Here is an 18,198-nt window from a genome sequence, read left to right as displayed (position 1 = left end):
ATGAAGAAAAAGCTTAGGCTGGGATATGAATAAACAGCAGGTTACATTTTTTTATCAATTGGATGGACCATTAACATAAATTGAGATGACAAAAAAGAATCTAACCATTTAAATATAGAATAGCTGAGGAAAAAAATGAATATGCATATCTTTTGTGTTGTATTTATGTTACTGTCACATGTTCCAGAAGTACAACAAAAATCCATGTAAAAAGTTATTTGGGATCATTCCACTGTCTAAATGTGATACTCTAACCTGAAATTATTAAAATGTGGCTAAACAGCGCCACACAAAATGCCATTCATTTGCAAAAAGCACATCATTTTAATACATATTCATTATTTAGCTGAAATTAAATTTCAAATTACAATTCATGGAAGTATTTTAGCCTGATCTCCTAAAATAATAAATATGGATGGACACATTAATCTGCATATTTTCATTTTAAAAACAGTATCATCCAGACAATATTTAGCATGTTCAAAAGCCGAATACACAAATGGACAGAAGTGGGCATTCGATCCAACTTCCTTTTATTGTGTGTGCATGTGAGAGATGACCGATGCTTGTTCATTCTTGCTCCAATAAACCAATGAAAACCAGCCCCGGACAATTGTGCCCCAGCCTGCTGGTGCATGGCTGAGCGCTGGCCCTTAAATCTGTAAAGCAATTTTCCCCAATTCGTAGTCAGCTTCTGAACACATTTAACTGCACTGTCCAGAGCCATCATCATTATAACAACCCCCATAATTAAGATCACATCATTGTTAGTGTGATCAACGTGGCCGGTCACGAGGGGTAATGATATTGGAGGCTAGTGCGTTGCGGGAAAAACTAAGGCCTAAAGTCCTCACTGAGTAATGGGCCTACCCCCTTTGGCCAAATGAAGCCCGCTTACACTTAAAGCATCGTTTACATTAGTGCTTGTTCTGGGCCATTGCACAGAATGCTTAAAATGGGTCATTAGTGGCAAAATATTCCACATCATCTCCGTTCATGTTGGAAAATACAAATGTAGCAGCATGAGTCAAATTGCATGTAATGTGTGTAATGTGCAAATACTGCCACTGGGGGGGATATATGGTACTTTGTCATAAAGCACTGCATGTGCATGTGTATTTAGGGGATTGCTGCGTGAGTGCAATGTGGCAGAAAAGGGTTTCAGAGGGACATCACTGTAGCAGCAGGGTAATACTGCCACCATCTGGGACACCATGACTCTATATATCAATTCTCTACAGTCCACCAGATGAGGACTTATGTTTATCTCCCTGCAGATTTACCAGTGCTGTCCTGGTATAAGCTTTTGCAAGGAGAAAGATAACATCATGTTGCCAAAAGTGATGTCCTCATAATTCTGTCAAAACAATGGGCAGAGTTGAAAACTAAAATCGGCTTTGAAGTCCAAAATTGCACCGACCACACCAATTTTACGGAAAAGCACTCATGTCAGTCTCTTGTATATTGATGCACTCGACTTCAGTCATGCCAACGCAGCTGATTATGGCATAACCAATACAATACATACCACATAATATCAGTACACATCATTTTGTCTAAATGTTATTCCCTTCTGAGTCTTCGTACCGAAAAGACAGAATAAGAAGCAAAAATCTTACTTGTTCCCTCTGATTCCTTCCCTGCGAACTGTAGCGAGGCCCTCGTTCACCAAAGAATCAGCAATGTTCTCGCCTGTTGTGTCTAAAATGAAAAGGACAGGAAAAAAAAGATGTGAAGCATTTCATACAAAAACAGAACTCATTTCTTTTAGATTTTTGCTATTTCAGACCAGTACGATTACATATCAATTGGTTCTGGTCAGGTGACTTGATTAGACATGAGGGAACCAAAACAGATGATATTTAGGATAGAGGGAAATCTAACTTAGTTATTGTCATCTAAACCATACAGGAAGTTAATTAGCTAGCAGCAGGCAGAACCGAGTTTAAGACTAAGGTATTTCACAAATTGTAATTGTTTAGTACAGATTTTACATGATTGTTTTATAGTGTAATAATAACCCATAACTGTATAACTATATGATTTCCTCATCACATGCATGCTGAATTCAGTATAACAAGCCAAGTAAAGGGAAAAGGAACATTTATGGAGTGAGTATATTCCCCCCATTCCATGATGCATGTGGACATTGTTCAGATCACTTTGTGATTTAAGATTTGACTCAGTCCACTCACCTTTTCCCAGGTACACCATGCCGTACTCCCTGCCCAAAGCAGTCTTGATTTCCACAGTGAAGCACACTTCTTTGCCGATTAGCTTCTTCCGCAGGAACTCTCTGGCTTGAAAGGCCCATGGCTGCGATACGGACAGGAATATTAATGTTTACTTCCCTGCTAAAGGTTAATCACAAACAACTCATCAGAGCGTATTTGGACACATAAGTGTCATCAGGATTAAATAACTGATAGACACATACTACTGCAGAAACAAAAAAAATCCTTCATTTTAAATAAAATGTTATTATTGTCTGACAAAATGTAGAGTCTGATCACAGTTGGTGGCCCACACCGCAGGCACCAGGCAGACATATCAATCCACAGTAGTTAAGTGAAAATAGTACATTAATTAGAACTGTGATAATCATGTTGGCAAAATCTGCAATAAAGCTTTTTGATATGTTATTATCTTTGTAAAAGCAAACTATATCTGTGCACTGATTGAAATTGATTTTTCCCTCTTTCTTTTTTATCTGATAAACAAAAAAGGCACAACTGTCAAGGCCAAATTGAAAATGTATTCAAAAATAAAAAAGGACATTTTAGTCTTGCAGCCTTCAGATATGAATAGATTTTTTTCAAACAGGCAGTAGACCAGACAGTGGTCAAAGAAATTGATGGACTTTTCAAAGTCATGATAAGAAAATGTCAAATCACACCACTGGTGTCTTAAAGCTTTGAGTTCAATTGAGAATTGACATCTTTATCTCAAGGCTACATCACCATTAATACAAACAGGCATGGTCTGAATACAGAATATACATAAATATGTTACAACAGCTCACTGGAAATGAGGAAAGCAAAGCTGTCTGTTAAATAATCTCCCCAAAGTAAAAACAACGATGCACAAATCAGCATCGGATGCCCAAATAGAAATATCAAAGTGTGTGCTGGAGGGATACTTGGCAGGACCTTGTTCTGCCTTTGCCAAACACATACAAATGCAAACAAACAAACACAATGGGACAGGGCTGCTCTGCTCACCTCATCAGGGGTGTCCTTGGTGTCGGGCTGGCCCTGAGCCGCTCGGCGGGCCATGGCTCCAGCTCGGATATTACTGAGATTGATCTGACGCTCAGGGGGTGGGCCACCTCGAGGCTGGCCCCGAACAATGATGGCACAGCCCGACAAGACCTGTAGAGATGACAATAAAGACTGTCAATTGGACAATATAAAAATTAACAGTAAAAGAACTGACCACCTATGGAAGTAATATCTTAAAACATGACAAATCTTTTTGTCAGAATCGCACAAACAAAAACCAGAACACAAATCTATGATCACCTGGCTGAAATGAAAAAAAATACTGTAGCTTTCAGTTTCTATTTCCTCAGACACAATGCATGCGCTCTGGTATATTCAGTAAACTGCTGTTTTTGTATTTGCATTGAGGGATGAGTCAGTTAACCCCCAAGGGAGGGACATGCAGGATTAATTTAAAACGGGTGTAACATAAAAACGTTAAGTATCTAGACAAAGAGGAAAATCATCAGCGCAGTGAATTACATCCACACTCATGTTGTGTGGATGCAAATCAGTTGAGAATGTATTTATAATAGCAGAATATAATAAAATGTTTCAGGAGCCTGGGGTAAAGCGACTTCAACCTGCATGTTGCCATGGTGACAGTCTGTCATTCAAACGCAAGGTGAGATCAAGCCATCTGATAACGTAGCTAAATACAAAAAAAAGCCAAAAAAAAGCAGATAACCTGCTCTTGGGTTTGACAACCATGGCATTTACACGAATCTGAGCAAACACCTTTTATCTGCTGACTCTCCAGTGTGTCTGTGGGGAGCATCACTGGAGGCTGTTGATCTAAGATGTGGGCTAGATAAAGTCTTTCATCAAATCACAGAGGTCCCCCGCTATCTGTCTCAGGGCTTCCAAGTATAGGCGAGGCTGTAGTTTGTAGTGACCAGGCATGGAAAAAAAAAAGAGGCAAAGCGGCACCAACACCCCCCTCCCTTCTCTGTTTACAAAAGGGCCAAGTTCCACTTGGAATCTCCTACAATATGGCTTTGCCTTTTTCTCAAGGCACAGAGTTGACCGTATCAGATAAGGGCCAAGATTCTACTATTACTAAATTATGTATTCTGGGTGAATAATAAATCAAAGAAAGGGAATACGGATTTGTTGAAAGTGAATTTGAAATTCCTTTCATGCCAAAATCTTACTAATCTAACCACTCAGACTCTCCTGCACTGCAAGATGCTATAATTATTCCTTCACAAAATCCTCAATCCCTTTAGTAATAAACCCACAGGAGTGTAACCTCCCACACTTGTTTCTCGTGGGAGGACACCAGTCCTTACTTGTTTACAGGAGTTGCCACCGATCTAAAAACAGCCCTTGTTCAAACGCACCAGGGACTAGCGTACTTATGCGTCGCTCTCTGTGGTATAGTACATGTTGATGATGAGCATGAGTGTCAGGCACCTACGCCTAACTCCTTAAAACAACTCAACACACGCTGCAAGACGATGACTGTTTGCCAGCTTTGTTACATGTAGCTCACTTGGATCTAATGGGCGCCTTCCACAGGTCAAATTATGGCACACATTGACAAAATATGCAAACTCTGTCTAGATTAGTGTAGGTTAGGTTTTGATTGGAAGGAAGTGTCAGGTCAAATCTAGAAGTCCAAGGTGGCATGTGGACGTACACACAACTCAGATGAATGGGAGATTACAGGGGGCAACAGAGCTGTAGCTACGTGTCATTTTCCTGTGGTTGGGGAATGATCTGTCTGTGACTTGAAGGGGTCTGGACACATTAACCAGCCTGGCTACCACTGAGTTATTTCCTGGCCGTTATTACGGCTCCTTCAGCCGCTGAAATAAGACACTACGGAATTTATCGGAAACGCTGAGAGGGACGAAAACGAAAGGTTGTAACGTTAGTCAAAGAAGACGCTTTTGATGTTAGCTTCGAAGCTAGTTAGCTCAAGCACCACTGCACATGCCGACAATAGGTGGAATAAGTTCAATTTTGCGCACAAGCCGTCAAACTAAATGTCAAGCAGCACCCACAGACGACCGACTTTCTTCACTGAAGTCAACACTTTGTAGACAGCAAACGCTCGTTAGCTCACTCTTAGCTAGCCGTTAGCTGGGAAATTAAACATCTGTTAACGTTGTGGCTAACAAGTTACTCAACGACACCGGTTCCAAGTTAGCTTAGTTGTTAGCACGTCATAATAAAATATGTGCCTCGTCACAGTGGACTTTTTCGCTGCTTTATATTTGAAAAAACACAGCAAGTTACTTTTGCCAACTAGCAAGACAGCAGACATGTGAGAACGTCAAGTGGCTTTAGCTTATTAGCAGGCTAGCCAATTTCAGCTAATGTTAGCTGGCATGCTGCTACAGCCAGGTGAGGTGAATGGTAGTGACAGTTGTTATTGACAGAATGCCAACACTGTCACTCCACAGATACATGTATTTATATCCTTATATAAGTTATGTTAAAGTTGTATGACGAACGACAGCCTTCATTAACGTTAGCCCCTTGGCTCACTAGGCTAACTAGCTGTATCCCCAGACTCACGTAGTGAGCTCACATACTGATATGTCAGGCTTCTTACCATTTTTACAATCCCTCTTTGCAGAGCAGCAGTCGGAGAAGGGGCTGTCTGAGATGGTGCCGAAACAGATGCCATGTCCACCGGTATGAGATACAACGCCGTTAAGGGGTGACCAGGTAAGGGAGCTGGGACTCTGAAGTGAGTGCCTGTTCTACTGAAAGCCAAGAGAAAAAGGCTGAGCACCGATCAACACACACGTTATACCGGAAACACACTGTGCCATGCATACACACACGTCAAAATCTTTCCGGGTCCAGGGAGCGGAATGAATGGGAGCGAATGGAGCCGCTTCACGACCGCGCAGGCAAGTTGAACTAAAACCTTCCGGAGCAGGAGGTGCGACACGTCAGCATAGCGTTAACCAGGAGGGTGCTGCGTTCAAGGGCTGTCGGACATCTTTCAGTTTGGATCAGAGCCTCAAACAAACGAGCGTGCAGACTGAAAAAAATGGAGTTTAACGAGAATAACGTTCAGCATTATCAGATGATGTGCCAAGTGTTTATGTTAAAGCTGCACAATGTATTTTTAAACAAACTTAACAAACAAAGTCTCTGTGTGTAATTTATATTCATAGAGAGAGAGGCACTTGTTTTATTTATTTCTATTTTTGCATTACTTTGTTTCTTTTTTCTGTGATTTTGCCTGTTTTATTGCTTTCATTCCCTCCCTCATATTGACTTTTATTGCTCTAATATTTTCTGCCCTCATGTTTTAACTCACCCTCGACTCAGCCTCCATGTGTTCGGCCTGACTATTCAGGGATTACTCTGTAATATTGTCCTCTTCAGTTTCCTGCTTTTGCTTGATTCTCAAAACACTGTGAAATATAATCACTTATAGTAATATTATTGTATTATTATTATTATTATTATTATTATTATTATTGTTATTATTATTATTATCATTATTATTATTATTATCTTTATTATTATTATTATTATGTTATAGTATAAAATGGGCTTAAAAAAAGTTAAAGGTGCAGTATTCCTTTGGGGAAGAAACTTTAATCAAAGCAGAAAGATCTTCATTCACTGATTGTTATGCCTAAACAAACATAAAATTAAATAAATACAATCTCTTTGTTTTCATGACTGAATAAACAAACACAATTTCATACTGTTTTACTTCATTTATGTGTGGCGGACCCTGCCACCTTTCTAGCTCCAAACAGTGTTCTGGGGACCTTATTTTCCTCTGAGAACTCTGACAGCTGTTTATTCAGTTATGGGGAAATAAATATTGCTGGATTTGTATTGTTGCCAAAAAAATGTTTTGTTTCTAAGAAATAATTTTAACCAGCTCTCCTGCTTTTCATGTCTTCCTATTTTCTGCCTCTGCAGCACTGTGACTTCACAAAACAGGATTTCAAGCGTGAAACAATATGATATAAACCAAATGGGATCAAGTTTAGTTTTGCTGTCGAGTTATTATTGATTGACTAAATCAAACAGGATGTCACAGGAGCAAACACCACAGGCTGGTATGCGTGTGGTTCCCAGGCGAACTATGACGCAATCTTCAATGTTCTCTCCTCTGACGGACATGTCAAAGCAAGGAAAACACAATAATGCAGGGGCGGTTCTGGGGGGGGCCAACAGGGGCCAGTGCCCCTGTAACTCTGAGTCTGGACCCCCCTGTGGCCCCCCTGACAGGGAGTCTGCATTAATAATACAATGACAGATTTCTTGCAATGATTTTGTTCTGAAGGGAAAGGCAGAAATAAAGTGTCTCAGCAGTTTACTACCCAATCAAAATTGCTGAAATTGTAAACACTGCTTTGTCTGAATGAGGGATTTATCCTTTTTTCCGGGTTGTATGTGCACCCTAACAAAAAAGCCGGCCCCAACCTGGCCCCTCTAATAAAACTGGTCTAGAACCGCCACTGCAATGATGGCTTCCATTTAGGTGCCAACGCACTGTTATGGCATACTTGGTGACTACTGTTTCTATTGTTCTTGCTACCCTTGTGATTTTCCTGCTTTGACAGGTCAACATGTCTCCTGATAACAGGGTGTGCTCACCAATTGAGAGGTAACACGATACAACATGTATGCAGATGTGGCAATATGGGTGCAACAAGTGCATTCATTTTGAAGCGCCCCGGAGAAATTTCACTCGACTGACAAACATGTTGAGTAACTGTAGTGACGCAGAGAACGTGAGCGAGGTTTACGCTACAATCAACATAACACAACGATAAATCATGATTCGTGCCACCATCGACATTGTTTTGATACCAGTCAGGACGCGGATAATCTTGCATCAGATAAATGATTGTTTTTGCATGTTCTGCCTCGCTCAGTTGTGCTTGGCAGCTTGGCGACGTGAGCAACTGTGTGAGCGGGAAGCAGGCCACCGCTGTAGAAGAAACATTCATGCTCAGGGGGCCCCGAATATTTGCACGCAAAATGCCTCGAGATGTTCTGAACGCTCTTAATTCCCGAAAGGATGGACTTTTATGCCGTACAGGGAGAGACAGAGCGCAGGGAGCGAGAGAATGACATCAACATGTTTTACATGAATGATGCGCAAAAAGGTATCCAGACGACTCAAGACATTGTGAGAATGAGTCCATGGGGTACATGCATGGCACACGTGAACAGAGGCTGACTAGGAGCCTGGAATATTTCCACAAATCACAAGTTAGAGGGAAAATCCATTATGTCTGAATGTCTGAGTAAGGTGTTAGGTCCTAATGAGCTGCCAGAACACCTTCAAGGCTCTTTAGTAGAGGTTAACTCTCTCGTGGACACAGCATATGATTAGGTTTACATCATCAAAACCATCACCATATATTTAAATATATATCAAATCAGGTTATTGCGACAAAATAACAACCTTCCTGCACTCCGGCCACCTCCGTCCAATCAAATGTGAGCACACTAACATACATGCAATAAGCTGCAAATATGAATGCACTATAAATTTGGCAACATGGCTCTCTTGCAGCACAGACAAACAGCAAAACATTCTCCAACTAATACACTTTAAGATAAATCATGATACTCAAAGACACAGAATTACATAAAATTGTGCCATATCAAGCTTGGGCAATTCAAGCAGGCTGCCAGAACATCTTCCATTTTTACTTGCCAGTTTCCAGCTGACTGCTTTTTATGAATCGTTTTTATTTTATTTAAATTAAAAAAAGGACAAGTCATTCACTAGTCTTTTATGCGTCACTCACTTGTCCAAGCAGTCTCAGGAGAGAAGCAGGCACCCTGATATCACCTGTGGGGAAAAGAGAAGAGAAAAGAAAAGAAAAGGGTGAATTAGTGCCTGAAAAGTTGTGAATATGCAAACTGATGGAAGAAAATAATGAGGGGATTGCTTTGAAGAAGTTCCGGGCTCATCGTGCAGAATCAACACGACAGATAATCATCATTAACTTTCTTTGCAGCAGGGTGTAAGCTCCCCCTGCGAGTTTGCAACAAACGCTGGAGTAATTTCGGAGAGTTTTGTCCGCCGAGGAGTGTAAACATAAATCTCCAGAGGGATGCCATTATTAAGAAACCGTTGTTCCCTGCTCGAGGTTATAGCTCAGTCCCAAGTGGCTCACAAACTGAGAAAGCAGGGATTTGGCAGGTTTGGCATTCGGCGTAATTGTGCCAGTTTAATGCCGTTTTTTTAATGAGTTGCAGTGCGCAGTAAACACGTGCGTCATGCCCAAAGAAGTGGAGCGCATTTTCACCCAATTACGCATTTAATGCACATTTGGTTCAGAGGATCTCCGCCGTGAGCCTGCTGACTCTTGTGCTATGAGGCGTTATGGAGATTTCACGTCAATGAGAAAATAAAAAGATAGTATTAAAATTTTTCTCTTCAAACAGTTGAGGTTATTGGTTCAAGACGATGGCTGATGATTTGGCAATGTGTGAATATTAAGTATTGTGAACTTCGGCTTCATAAAAGGTGTGTTTGGCGCATTACTTATCCGAATTAGAATGTTTTGATCTTTTTAAAATGCGCGGAAAATCACCAACAATCGTGAGGAGACGTCTTTTTGCTTGTTTCGAAAACAAACAAAACATCCTAGTTTCAGTTAAAGTTGAATGGCGCGCGTCGCGTTTGGCCACGGGCGCAAATATGACCCACGTAAAGCTGTTCATCTTTAAGGACCGAAACAAGCGGCTGGTTCACAGAATATGAAAAAAAAACAACCACTCAAGAAAAAAACAAAAAAAACAAAATCACGGGCAATACATACATCTCATACCAAGGTGGAGAAAATTGCCGGGCAGGCGAGCACGGCGGCAGCTCCGTTGCGCACACGGCACCTCGGTGCGCTCTGGAGAGCTTTTGGTAACCCCTTTTACGCGGATGAATTACCCGCATTTCTCAACGCTTCGAGCCGCGGTAAAGCACCGCTACACGTGTTTTATGCACAAGACTATCACACAGGACGTGTCTGTGAAATGTGCACTCATTGTGTGGCACGTTTAAGCCACTTAAACTCCCGCTCCTTTCTTTGGCGAGCCCAGGCTGTAATTTACGCACCGCGAATATGTGGCACCGTCTTAAAAACACAAGCTAAGTACTTTAATCAACCTCGTTTGGCACACGCTGTGCGTGCAATAAAGTACTATAAATCAATGAGCACATCAGCCCCCCGGTAATAAATGAAAAAGAGGCTTGGCTTATTTGTCCTTTGTCTCGGTTGGCAAGGAGACGATGGTGTCCAAAAATGGCTGTCCTCTATCTAACCTGGCTGATTGTACACAGAGAGTGTTATTGTCCTCTAACGCATGGTTAATGTATAATTTGGGCCATATGGCATTTTAAAATCTGAGCCTTTATTTCGGTGGCACTTCGATCTGTGTGGACCCAACTAATGATATTCAATTAGTCATTAAACAGGCCAAAAGACGAGCCTCGTGTGGGTTTTAACATGGGCTAATATTTGCTCGTCAAATATTTCCCTTTGAAACGTTTACAACGCATTTTTATCTGCTGGCTGCCCAAGGAACATCTGTGAGGGTTATTTTAGCCTCCCTCTTCTGGATAAACCAGGTCCCCCAATTGGCCCTCGCCCTTGCGCCCATGCACGAGTCTATTTGTTCACGTTTTGAAAGAAAATGTAATAAAGAGAGACCGGGTGATGGATTTATGATTTATCAAAAGCACTTTACCATATGGCAGTCGTCATTGGCGCAGATTTCCAAATGTTTGCTTTATGGAAGGAGAGCAGGGATCCTTTTAATCTCGGCCACTTCACCTGGGAAAGGATGCTCGGGTCACGTGACCACAGGTAACCCCCCCTGTGAAGGATAAGAAACACGGCAGCGTCGATCGTTCAGCTTCTCTGAAAGATGGAGTCTTTCGGCTACGTATTTGGAGAACAGTGCACCGAGGCAGAACGTGTCAGAGCAGAATTCTCCTGCACCGACTCGTCTGGTCGTGGCTGTGGGGCGGCCACTGCGCAAAAAAAAAAAAAAAAAAAAAGGAAGCCAGCCTGAGTTCAGTGAGAATGTTGTCATGATGATGATGATGAGACAGACATTTTTTTAACTTAAAAAAACACCCAATTTCTAAGAATCCAGAGGTGGACATGTTTGTTTGTGGCGCCCAGGAAACTTGGTGTAGCCAAGAAATCAAGTCCAATCTGCGCAGGTTCTGTCCGCTCAGCAAAGCGACATCTACACGAGCAGTGTGTTAAATGGCACCAAAGCAAAGGTGATCCATCATCTATAGCACGCTTCTTTGTAAATTCTATCCGTTTTGACTGATTTTTTAGAAAGCAAATGCAACTTTTTTTGTGACTCCCGTTTCATTAATGACACAGTCGTTCAATTTCTAAATGTCTGATGCGCATAATAACGAGACGGCGCTCTAATCTGGACTTTCTTCACAGGAGGAATCGTTCTGATTTGACTCCTTTCCATGTCTCAGTCTTCTCCTACTTTCCTCCGCACAGTGTCTCCAAATCTAAACGCTGACACCTGTCTTTACACATCCCCGAAATAACTTTAAAAGACAAGTGGGATAATAAAAATAAAAAAAATATCGTGTCGTACTACAAATCCGAGGCCCCCCTTTTGAGTTTATAATGCTCACACTCACTTCCAGGCAGTGTTGACATTTCAGGCAACAGGCCCACCGCGTCATGTTGAGGTCTGCGGGCCTATAAATGTCTCCTGAAGGGCGTCGTCTCCCCTCACTGTCATTCACCAGAGATACGCGGAGTCACCTGGACGGTGTATTTTTCTGCGCTTTTCGTCTCACAAGGTAGTTTTTTTTTCCTCCCCTCTGGGATTCTGGGAACTTTAATTTCAGCATCAAGCCCGGGAGCAAGCAGAGATGTGCGGGATGAACGCTGATCTGCCACATAAAGGTGAATTTCACCATTTTATCTGCGCTTTTAGACTGTTATTAGATTTGGAGAAGCCTGTGTCCATGTGTGAACGCGTAATTTCTGTTTAAAAGGCAGATTTCAATAGTGTAGGCTGTCTTGTGATAAGGTGGTGGAAGTGTCAACCAGCTGGGAGGGATGTTTCTCAACGGCAGACCTCTCCCGGAGTCCAAGAGGAGGAAAATGATCGAGCTGGCCTCGGAGGGAGTCCGTCCAAGCCAGATCTCCAGGATACTCCGGGTACGCACAGATAAAGTGGCTCAGATTCTGGAGAGAGGAGCCGGAGTAAAAACTCTTGCTCAGGTCAGTTTCAGTAGATAGAGCATCTCTTTTTGTATGCAGATTTTAAGAAAGTGGATCCCTGTGCGTGTTTCAGGTTTCCAACGGGTGCGTCAGCAAGATCCTGAGCCGCTACCGCCGCACTGGACTCCTGGAGCCGAAGACCATCGGAGGGAGCCGACCCCGGCTCCTCACCCCGGGCGTCATCTCCACCATCATCCAGTGCAAGAGAGAGAATCCGACGATCTTTGCCTGGGAAATCAGAAAACGGCTCGCAGCAGCGCGTATATGCAAGGCCTCTAAAGTTCCCAGCGTGAGTGAGAGTACAACTTTAATGTTAGTGAGCGACTCTGAATGTGTGCCATGTGTGACGATGACGCTTCTCCGCACACAGGTGTCGTCTATAAATCGGATTTTGAGACGGATCCACCTGGACCACGGGCCGATGTGCATGGAGGTCAGTGCGCACATCAGGACTGAGCAGGGTGAGTCACCTGTGCGGGTCAGAGGGGCCGCTGGGAACACGTGGAAGAACAGAGAATAGATCAAAACTTATTTATTCAATTTTATTTCGTGAGATCATCTAGAATTATACAAGATTTCTGCTAATTAACAAAATAAACCTGTAACTACAGGTCACATCTAAATGTGAGTACAAAGTGGTGGATCCAGGTGTTTGAGCAGCAGGGGCGAAAAATAGAAAAAGGGCACCACATGTATGGAGGGGGGCACCCGTACAGAAAGTCCTGATATTTTTATAGCGAGGAGAGGGCACTTTACCACGTTTTGTCCACTGGAGGGGATGCTTCATCATGTTTATCTACCATGGGGCACAAAGAGGCCATTACATTTATAGTCAGTTTTTGTAATTTTATGGATATTTTAATGTGTTTCAAAATAGGTTTTACAGCATATGCATGGAGAGAATGCATCATTAACTAAAGAAGCTAATTAGACCATTTCGATGTCAGTTTATACGATAAAGCCTGATGATTTCCTGCATAAATGTACTATACAATAATATATCCGGGTGAAGTAAGCGTAACAACAAGCTAATGTGATGCATGTGTGTGTATTGTGCAGATTTCCATCCACTGATTCCAGAAGAAGCGAGCGACAGAAAGATGCTGGAGACAGTTTGCAGCCACGACCAGAAGCCCGGACGCGCCCAGCACCGGAACCGAACCACCTTCACCCCGGAGCAGAGTACGGCACTCGAGCAAGGTAGACTCAGAATCTAAAAAAAAAAAAAAAAAAAATGAAGTGTGTGTCTGCTGCATTTTTTCTTTTTTTTTGTTCACTTGAATTCGCGGTTCTGTCTCCCCGGATCAGAATTCTCTCACAGCCAGTACGCGGACATGTACACCCGAGAGAAACTGTCAGCGCAGATCAAGCTGCCAGAGGACACCATCAAGGTAGACCCATCATTTATCCTCTCCAGGACACTCACAGAGAATCACACATTTATTCTTTCTGCTCTTGACATGATTGACTCTCTCTCTCTCTCTCTGAATCTCTCTCTTGAAGGTCTGGTTTTCAAACAGACGGGCTAAATGGAGGAGGGAAGCCAAACACAGAGGTAGCACACAAAGTAAGTGTGTGTGTGTTTGTGTGTGTGAACGTACTTGGATTTGAGTGATCAAGCTCAAGATCAAAACAGATTGAAGTGAATGAAAAAGGCCCCTTCAGTCCATTCACACCCCACAGCTATCTGACAGTGTTTTCTCTCCCGCAGACCCTCAGGGGCAAAGAGACCCCGACCCCATGGGTTCATCGATGACCGGCAGCTCGGCGTCTCAACAGGTGCGGCAGGAGTTTGAATCTTTTGCCTGAGAGATTTCTGTATTTTCTTTGAAAACGGTGGTGTCACATATTAACACGCACCAATCAGAATCAAAATCAGACAGCAGTTGGTGGTTTGTTTGGTCAATAAAATGAGTTTTTGGCTCTAAAACTTGTAAATATTTAAAGTTATAGAGCAAAAAACTCAGTGGAATACAAAATGATTTTTGGTTTCTCACACTGTATGGTAACTTTTGGACCGTGCCTGTGTTGATTTGAAGGCGACAGGAGCGTCCGGAGTCGACTGTGAAAACTCGGACGCCTCCCCTACGTACAACACGGTTGCCAGGAAGCTGCAAAATGGCTACTTCTTCCCATCAGAAACATGTAAGATCCTGCGTAACGCCTCTGAAACGCCCACAGCAGCTCATCCATGTTGGCGGTACAGTGAGTTTACAGACGAGTGACTTCCGTTGTAGGTGTAAATCCAAGGTTAGCTGCGAGTACACTATAAAATATATATAAATATCTTCTGTAGGCATTTACTGCAAATAAACATTTTCTGCTAGGTCTATTTCATAAAAGGAGAATACACCTGTTAAATATGGGAAAATCAAACTGCATCTTTAAATGATAAGAATCCATCATCCATCAGAATCCAAATGTTAAGTTTGATATCTTGTAACTATAACGTTAATTTAGTGGTGAAATTCTGCTAACATTTGACTGATTGTATACAGGGAAAAGCTTTAATTTCACAGTAGGCAATTGTTGTTGTGTAGTATGTTGCTGTACTTTTATGGGAAACATTTATTACTACTTTTTGCTTTAATTTTGACTGTTGATTTACAGGATAATTGCTGGTGGAGATGTCGAATATTTTTTTTTTATATATATATTGGAACTTGTAGATGTAGGGTAAATCTTTGTGTCTGAGTGAATATTACCATCATAGGATCACTTCAGAGCTGCTGCTGTTCTTATTCCTGCTCCTTCCTGTAAACGTGCCTTTGTTTTTTGATTTTTAGAACATAACTATTTGACTCCTAAATGTGATTTAAGGGCATTTTTAAGTGTAATCCGTAAAAGGAAAACTATTCTTTCTTTCCTTCACTCTTATTTACAGGTATGGGAGCTTCTGAACACCTGACGTCCATCTCGGTGCCGGCCTCGTTCCTCCATCAGTCCAGTCAGACCCTGACGGACAAAACCTCACTGGATCTCCACAGAGACAGAATCACGTTCCCATCGTTTCACCCTCACCTGGACACGAGAGCGCCCCTCTCTTTGGCGCCTGAGCCAATCAGAGCAGAGCACCCCGTGACTCAGTGCTGGAACCAGCAGGGCGGTTCTTCTTTCTCGTTATCCTGGGGCCAGTTTCAGACAGATGAGCGGTTTCTGTTCGCCCAGCAGCCCTGGGACGTGAATCCACATCACCACCTGGACTGACTGGATCAGTTCCTGGACTGGACGGGGCGTACTCTGACCAGCAGAGGGCGACATATGACTGGAGTTCCGATCTTGTCCCTCCTTCCTCAGCCTCACTCATCACTTCCCCTCGCATCAGTACTCTTGATTTGCCATAAATAAGGAGCAACACAGAGATTAATATTTTTGAAATGGATTAAAAAACTCAAAACTTGATTGGTAACAAGTCTCTGATGTGTTGAATAAAGCTTGACAGAGAGCGTGGTAATGTATTTCCTCTTTTTAAGAAGTTTTATTCATGGGTTTCCAGGAAATATGGTGTTACACGCCCGGAACGGTTAAGCCCATAAACACAGGTTCCGTGTAGATTTTAAAGAGTACATTTATTGCTTATGGAGAGCATTCAAATGGACATTATATTTGGGTGTATGAGCGTAACCTTGACTGGATTCTTGACAGTATATCTTGTCAGTGATGTCCATGTAACATAAATCACAGCTCCATGGACCATTTGAGGTTACCGCTGCATAATGTTGATGTTATCTCTTTTATAGTCTTGGGCCCGCTGTTTGTGTAAGTGCAGATGGAGGCTAAGGTGTTCTTCCAAGAGTTCGTTTTTCCAGGGGCGAGCCGGCGGGGGAATCTATAAAAGTATAGCTTCAAAAAGTCTAAACATGACCTGATATCTGCTCCGCTCGGTATCAGTTTTTACGGGCTGCAACAGGGCAGAGGCATCGAGTTCCTTTATATCCCTTTACTACAGCGGGGAGACGGTAAGACTCGGAGTTTCTCGATAATTGGTCACCGGGGGAAAGGTCTGGGATCAGAAGGCAAACAGCTTGGCCAGCAGCAGAGGCAGCAGCGTGGAAGTGGCCTACTGGCAAAGTGACCTGTCGGAATTTAACACTGTGAGGCCAGGTAGGGAAATGACATCTCCACATGACGGTTTTGTGTCGTGATCCCCGCTGTGAAGCATCCATAAGCCCTTTTAAATAGCTTGAGTTCAGCCTTTTTCGAACATGGTGTTCTCCTCAGAAGCCTCTCTTCGGTCGAGGGCAGTTTTTAGTGTTAGTGGTAGTCAAGTTGGGGGTGGGGGAGGGGTGGGGTTACCAAGTGTGGCTGAGTTTATTCAAGAGCAAGGATGAAAATGGATGTTCAGTCACTATCTACTCACCCTCACGCTAACTGAACGTCAGGTTTTCTTAGACAGGGACTTGTTTTAAAAATAACAAACATAAAATGGCTCCATACAGCTGGTTCCAGTGTGATCAAAGTCTCCGGAAGCACCAAGATCCCAAATTGATTTAAAAAAAAACATTACTTGCACCCTCGCCATGCGGCCGAACTCCTGCACCCAGTTCCGACAGGGCGCATGCTAATGTTGTTAGCTGTTCAGCTTCCAAGTTTTTGGCCTTAAAAAGAGTGCAAATCAGGTCCAATCAAACCAATTTGGAATCTCAAGGCTTCAGGAGACTTTGATTACGCCAATGGAGTAATTTTATGTTTTAAAACAAGTCCACTTCTACCTCAGCTGTGTCGAAAAATGCTGCAATGAGCCCCTAAAATGTTGTGTGGTCTACACAACGTCACCCCCCGACTTTCGATGAGGGTGAGTAGATAATGACGGAATTTTTATTTTTGGGGTGAACTTATCCTTTAATAATAAAAATAACAATAGTGTGCAGGGCCATTTCAAAATGATGTATCTCTCAATATTTTTGCATTAAAGCTGCTGTAAGTGATATTTTGCTATATGTTAGTGTTAAGTTGTAAATAGCTCTATATTCCAACATTATTGTAAAAAAGAAAAAGAAACAGTACACAGAACAGTACGTGGGTAACTATACTTGGTACCCTCTGTGACTGGAGGCAAATATTGCACTATTTGACAGCAATAGTTAGTCTGCACGTTAAGATTTGCATTAATAAAAATCATAGGATAAGCTTCTAAAATCATATAAATAAACCAGTGGCTCTCAATTTTTTTTGGCTTGAGGCCCCATTCCAAAAAAAACCCAGCAGCGTCTTATTCGGGCTTCTAGTAAAGTTTCTCATGGTTTCGTAACTATCCAAGGCTCCAAGAGATAAAATTATCAAATTTTTCACACACACACACACACAAAAACACAAAGATTAGAGAACAAGGCCAAAACATTAATGCAGATATGTGTAGCAGAGCTTTCATTCCTTTTTAACATTTTCCCACCTCATCAATCATCCCACGACCCCTCGCATTTATCATGCCTCCCATTTTTAATTGCTTCCCTCACACGAGAGATCCGAGTGCTTCCCTCACTGCTGCCGAGCCGAAACCCCTGTTGTTTTTTTCACAACACAACAATTTGACACAAAAATGAATCCATCATTTGGAGCGCTGTCTAATCTCACATTGAGCAATTTAAAAAGCTTCGGAGCTGCTGAAATGCTTATCCGAGGGCTCAATTGTATCTCACTTAAGCACGGGATGTCCAAATGTGTTATCCAAATGTTATTATTTATCTCCCTCTATTGATGGCCCCTGCTGCTTTCAGCCACTT

The 18,198-nt window shown here is 42.4% G+C and overlaps 2 protein-coding genes across 2 annotated transcripts in view; one reads left to right on the top strand and one right to left on the bottom strand.

Moving 5' to 3' along the window:
* The window catches only part of snd1 (staphylococcal nuclease and tudor domain containing 1), a 174,651-nt gene extending 168,606 nt beyond the window's left edge, over positions 1 to 6,045 (bottom strand). Inside the window, exons 1-4 of the mRNA XM_030439353.1 lie at positions 5,824 to 6,045; positions 3,222 to 3,371; positions 2,196 to 2,316; positions 1,620 to 1,701 (exon numbers count right to left, since the gene is read on the bottom strand). Coding sequence (XP_030295213.1) covers positions 1,620 to 1,701; positions 2,196 to 2,316; positions 3,222 to 3,371; positions 5,824 to 5,898 — 428 coding nt within the window. The 5' untranslated portion in view covers positions 5,899 to 6,045. The remainder of the gene's footprint in view (positions 1 to 1,619; positions 1,702 to 2,195; positions 2,317 to 3,221; positions 3,372 to 5,823) is intronic.
* Positions 6,046 to 12,024: 5,979 nt separating this feature from the next.
* On the top strand, positions 12,025 to 15,807 carry pax4 (paired box 4). The gene is made up of 10 exons (XM_030440510.1): positions 12,025 to 12,154; positions 12,282 to 12,412; positions 12,549 to 12,764; positions 12,846 to 12,936; positions 13,535 to 13,675; positions 13,784 to 13,866; positions 13,979 to 14,042; positions 14,187 to 14,254; positions 14,515 to 14,620; positions 15,360 to 15,807. Exons 1-10 carry the CDS (start codon positions 12,121 to 12,123, stop codon positions 15,680 to 15,682), a joined length of 1,257 nt encoding a protein of 418 aa, XP_030296370.1. The 5' UTR covers positions 12,025 to 12,120; the 3' UTR covers positions 15,683 to 15,807.
* Positions 15,808 to 18,198: the final 2,391 nt, after the last annotated feature.

This window comes from Sparus aurata, chromosome 14, assembly GCF_900880675.1.
Source record: "Sparus aurata chromosome 14, fSpaAur1.1, whole genome shotgun sequence".
Classification (NCBI taxonomy): domain Eukaryota; kingdom Metazoa; phylum Chordata; class Actinopteri; order Spariformes; family Sparidae; genus Sparus; species Sparus aurata.
This window is presented reverse-complemented; position numbering and strand designations above follow the sequence as displayed.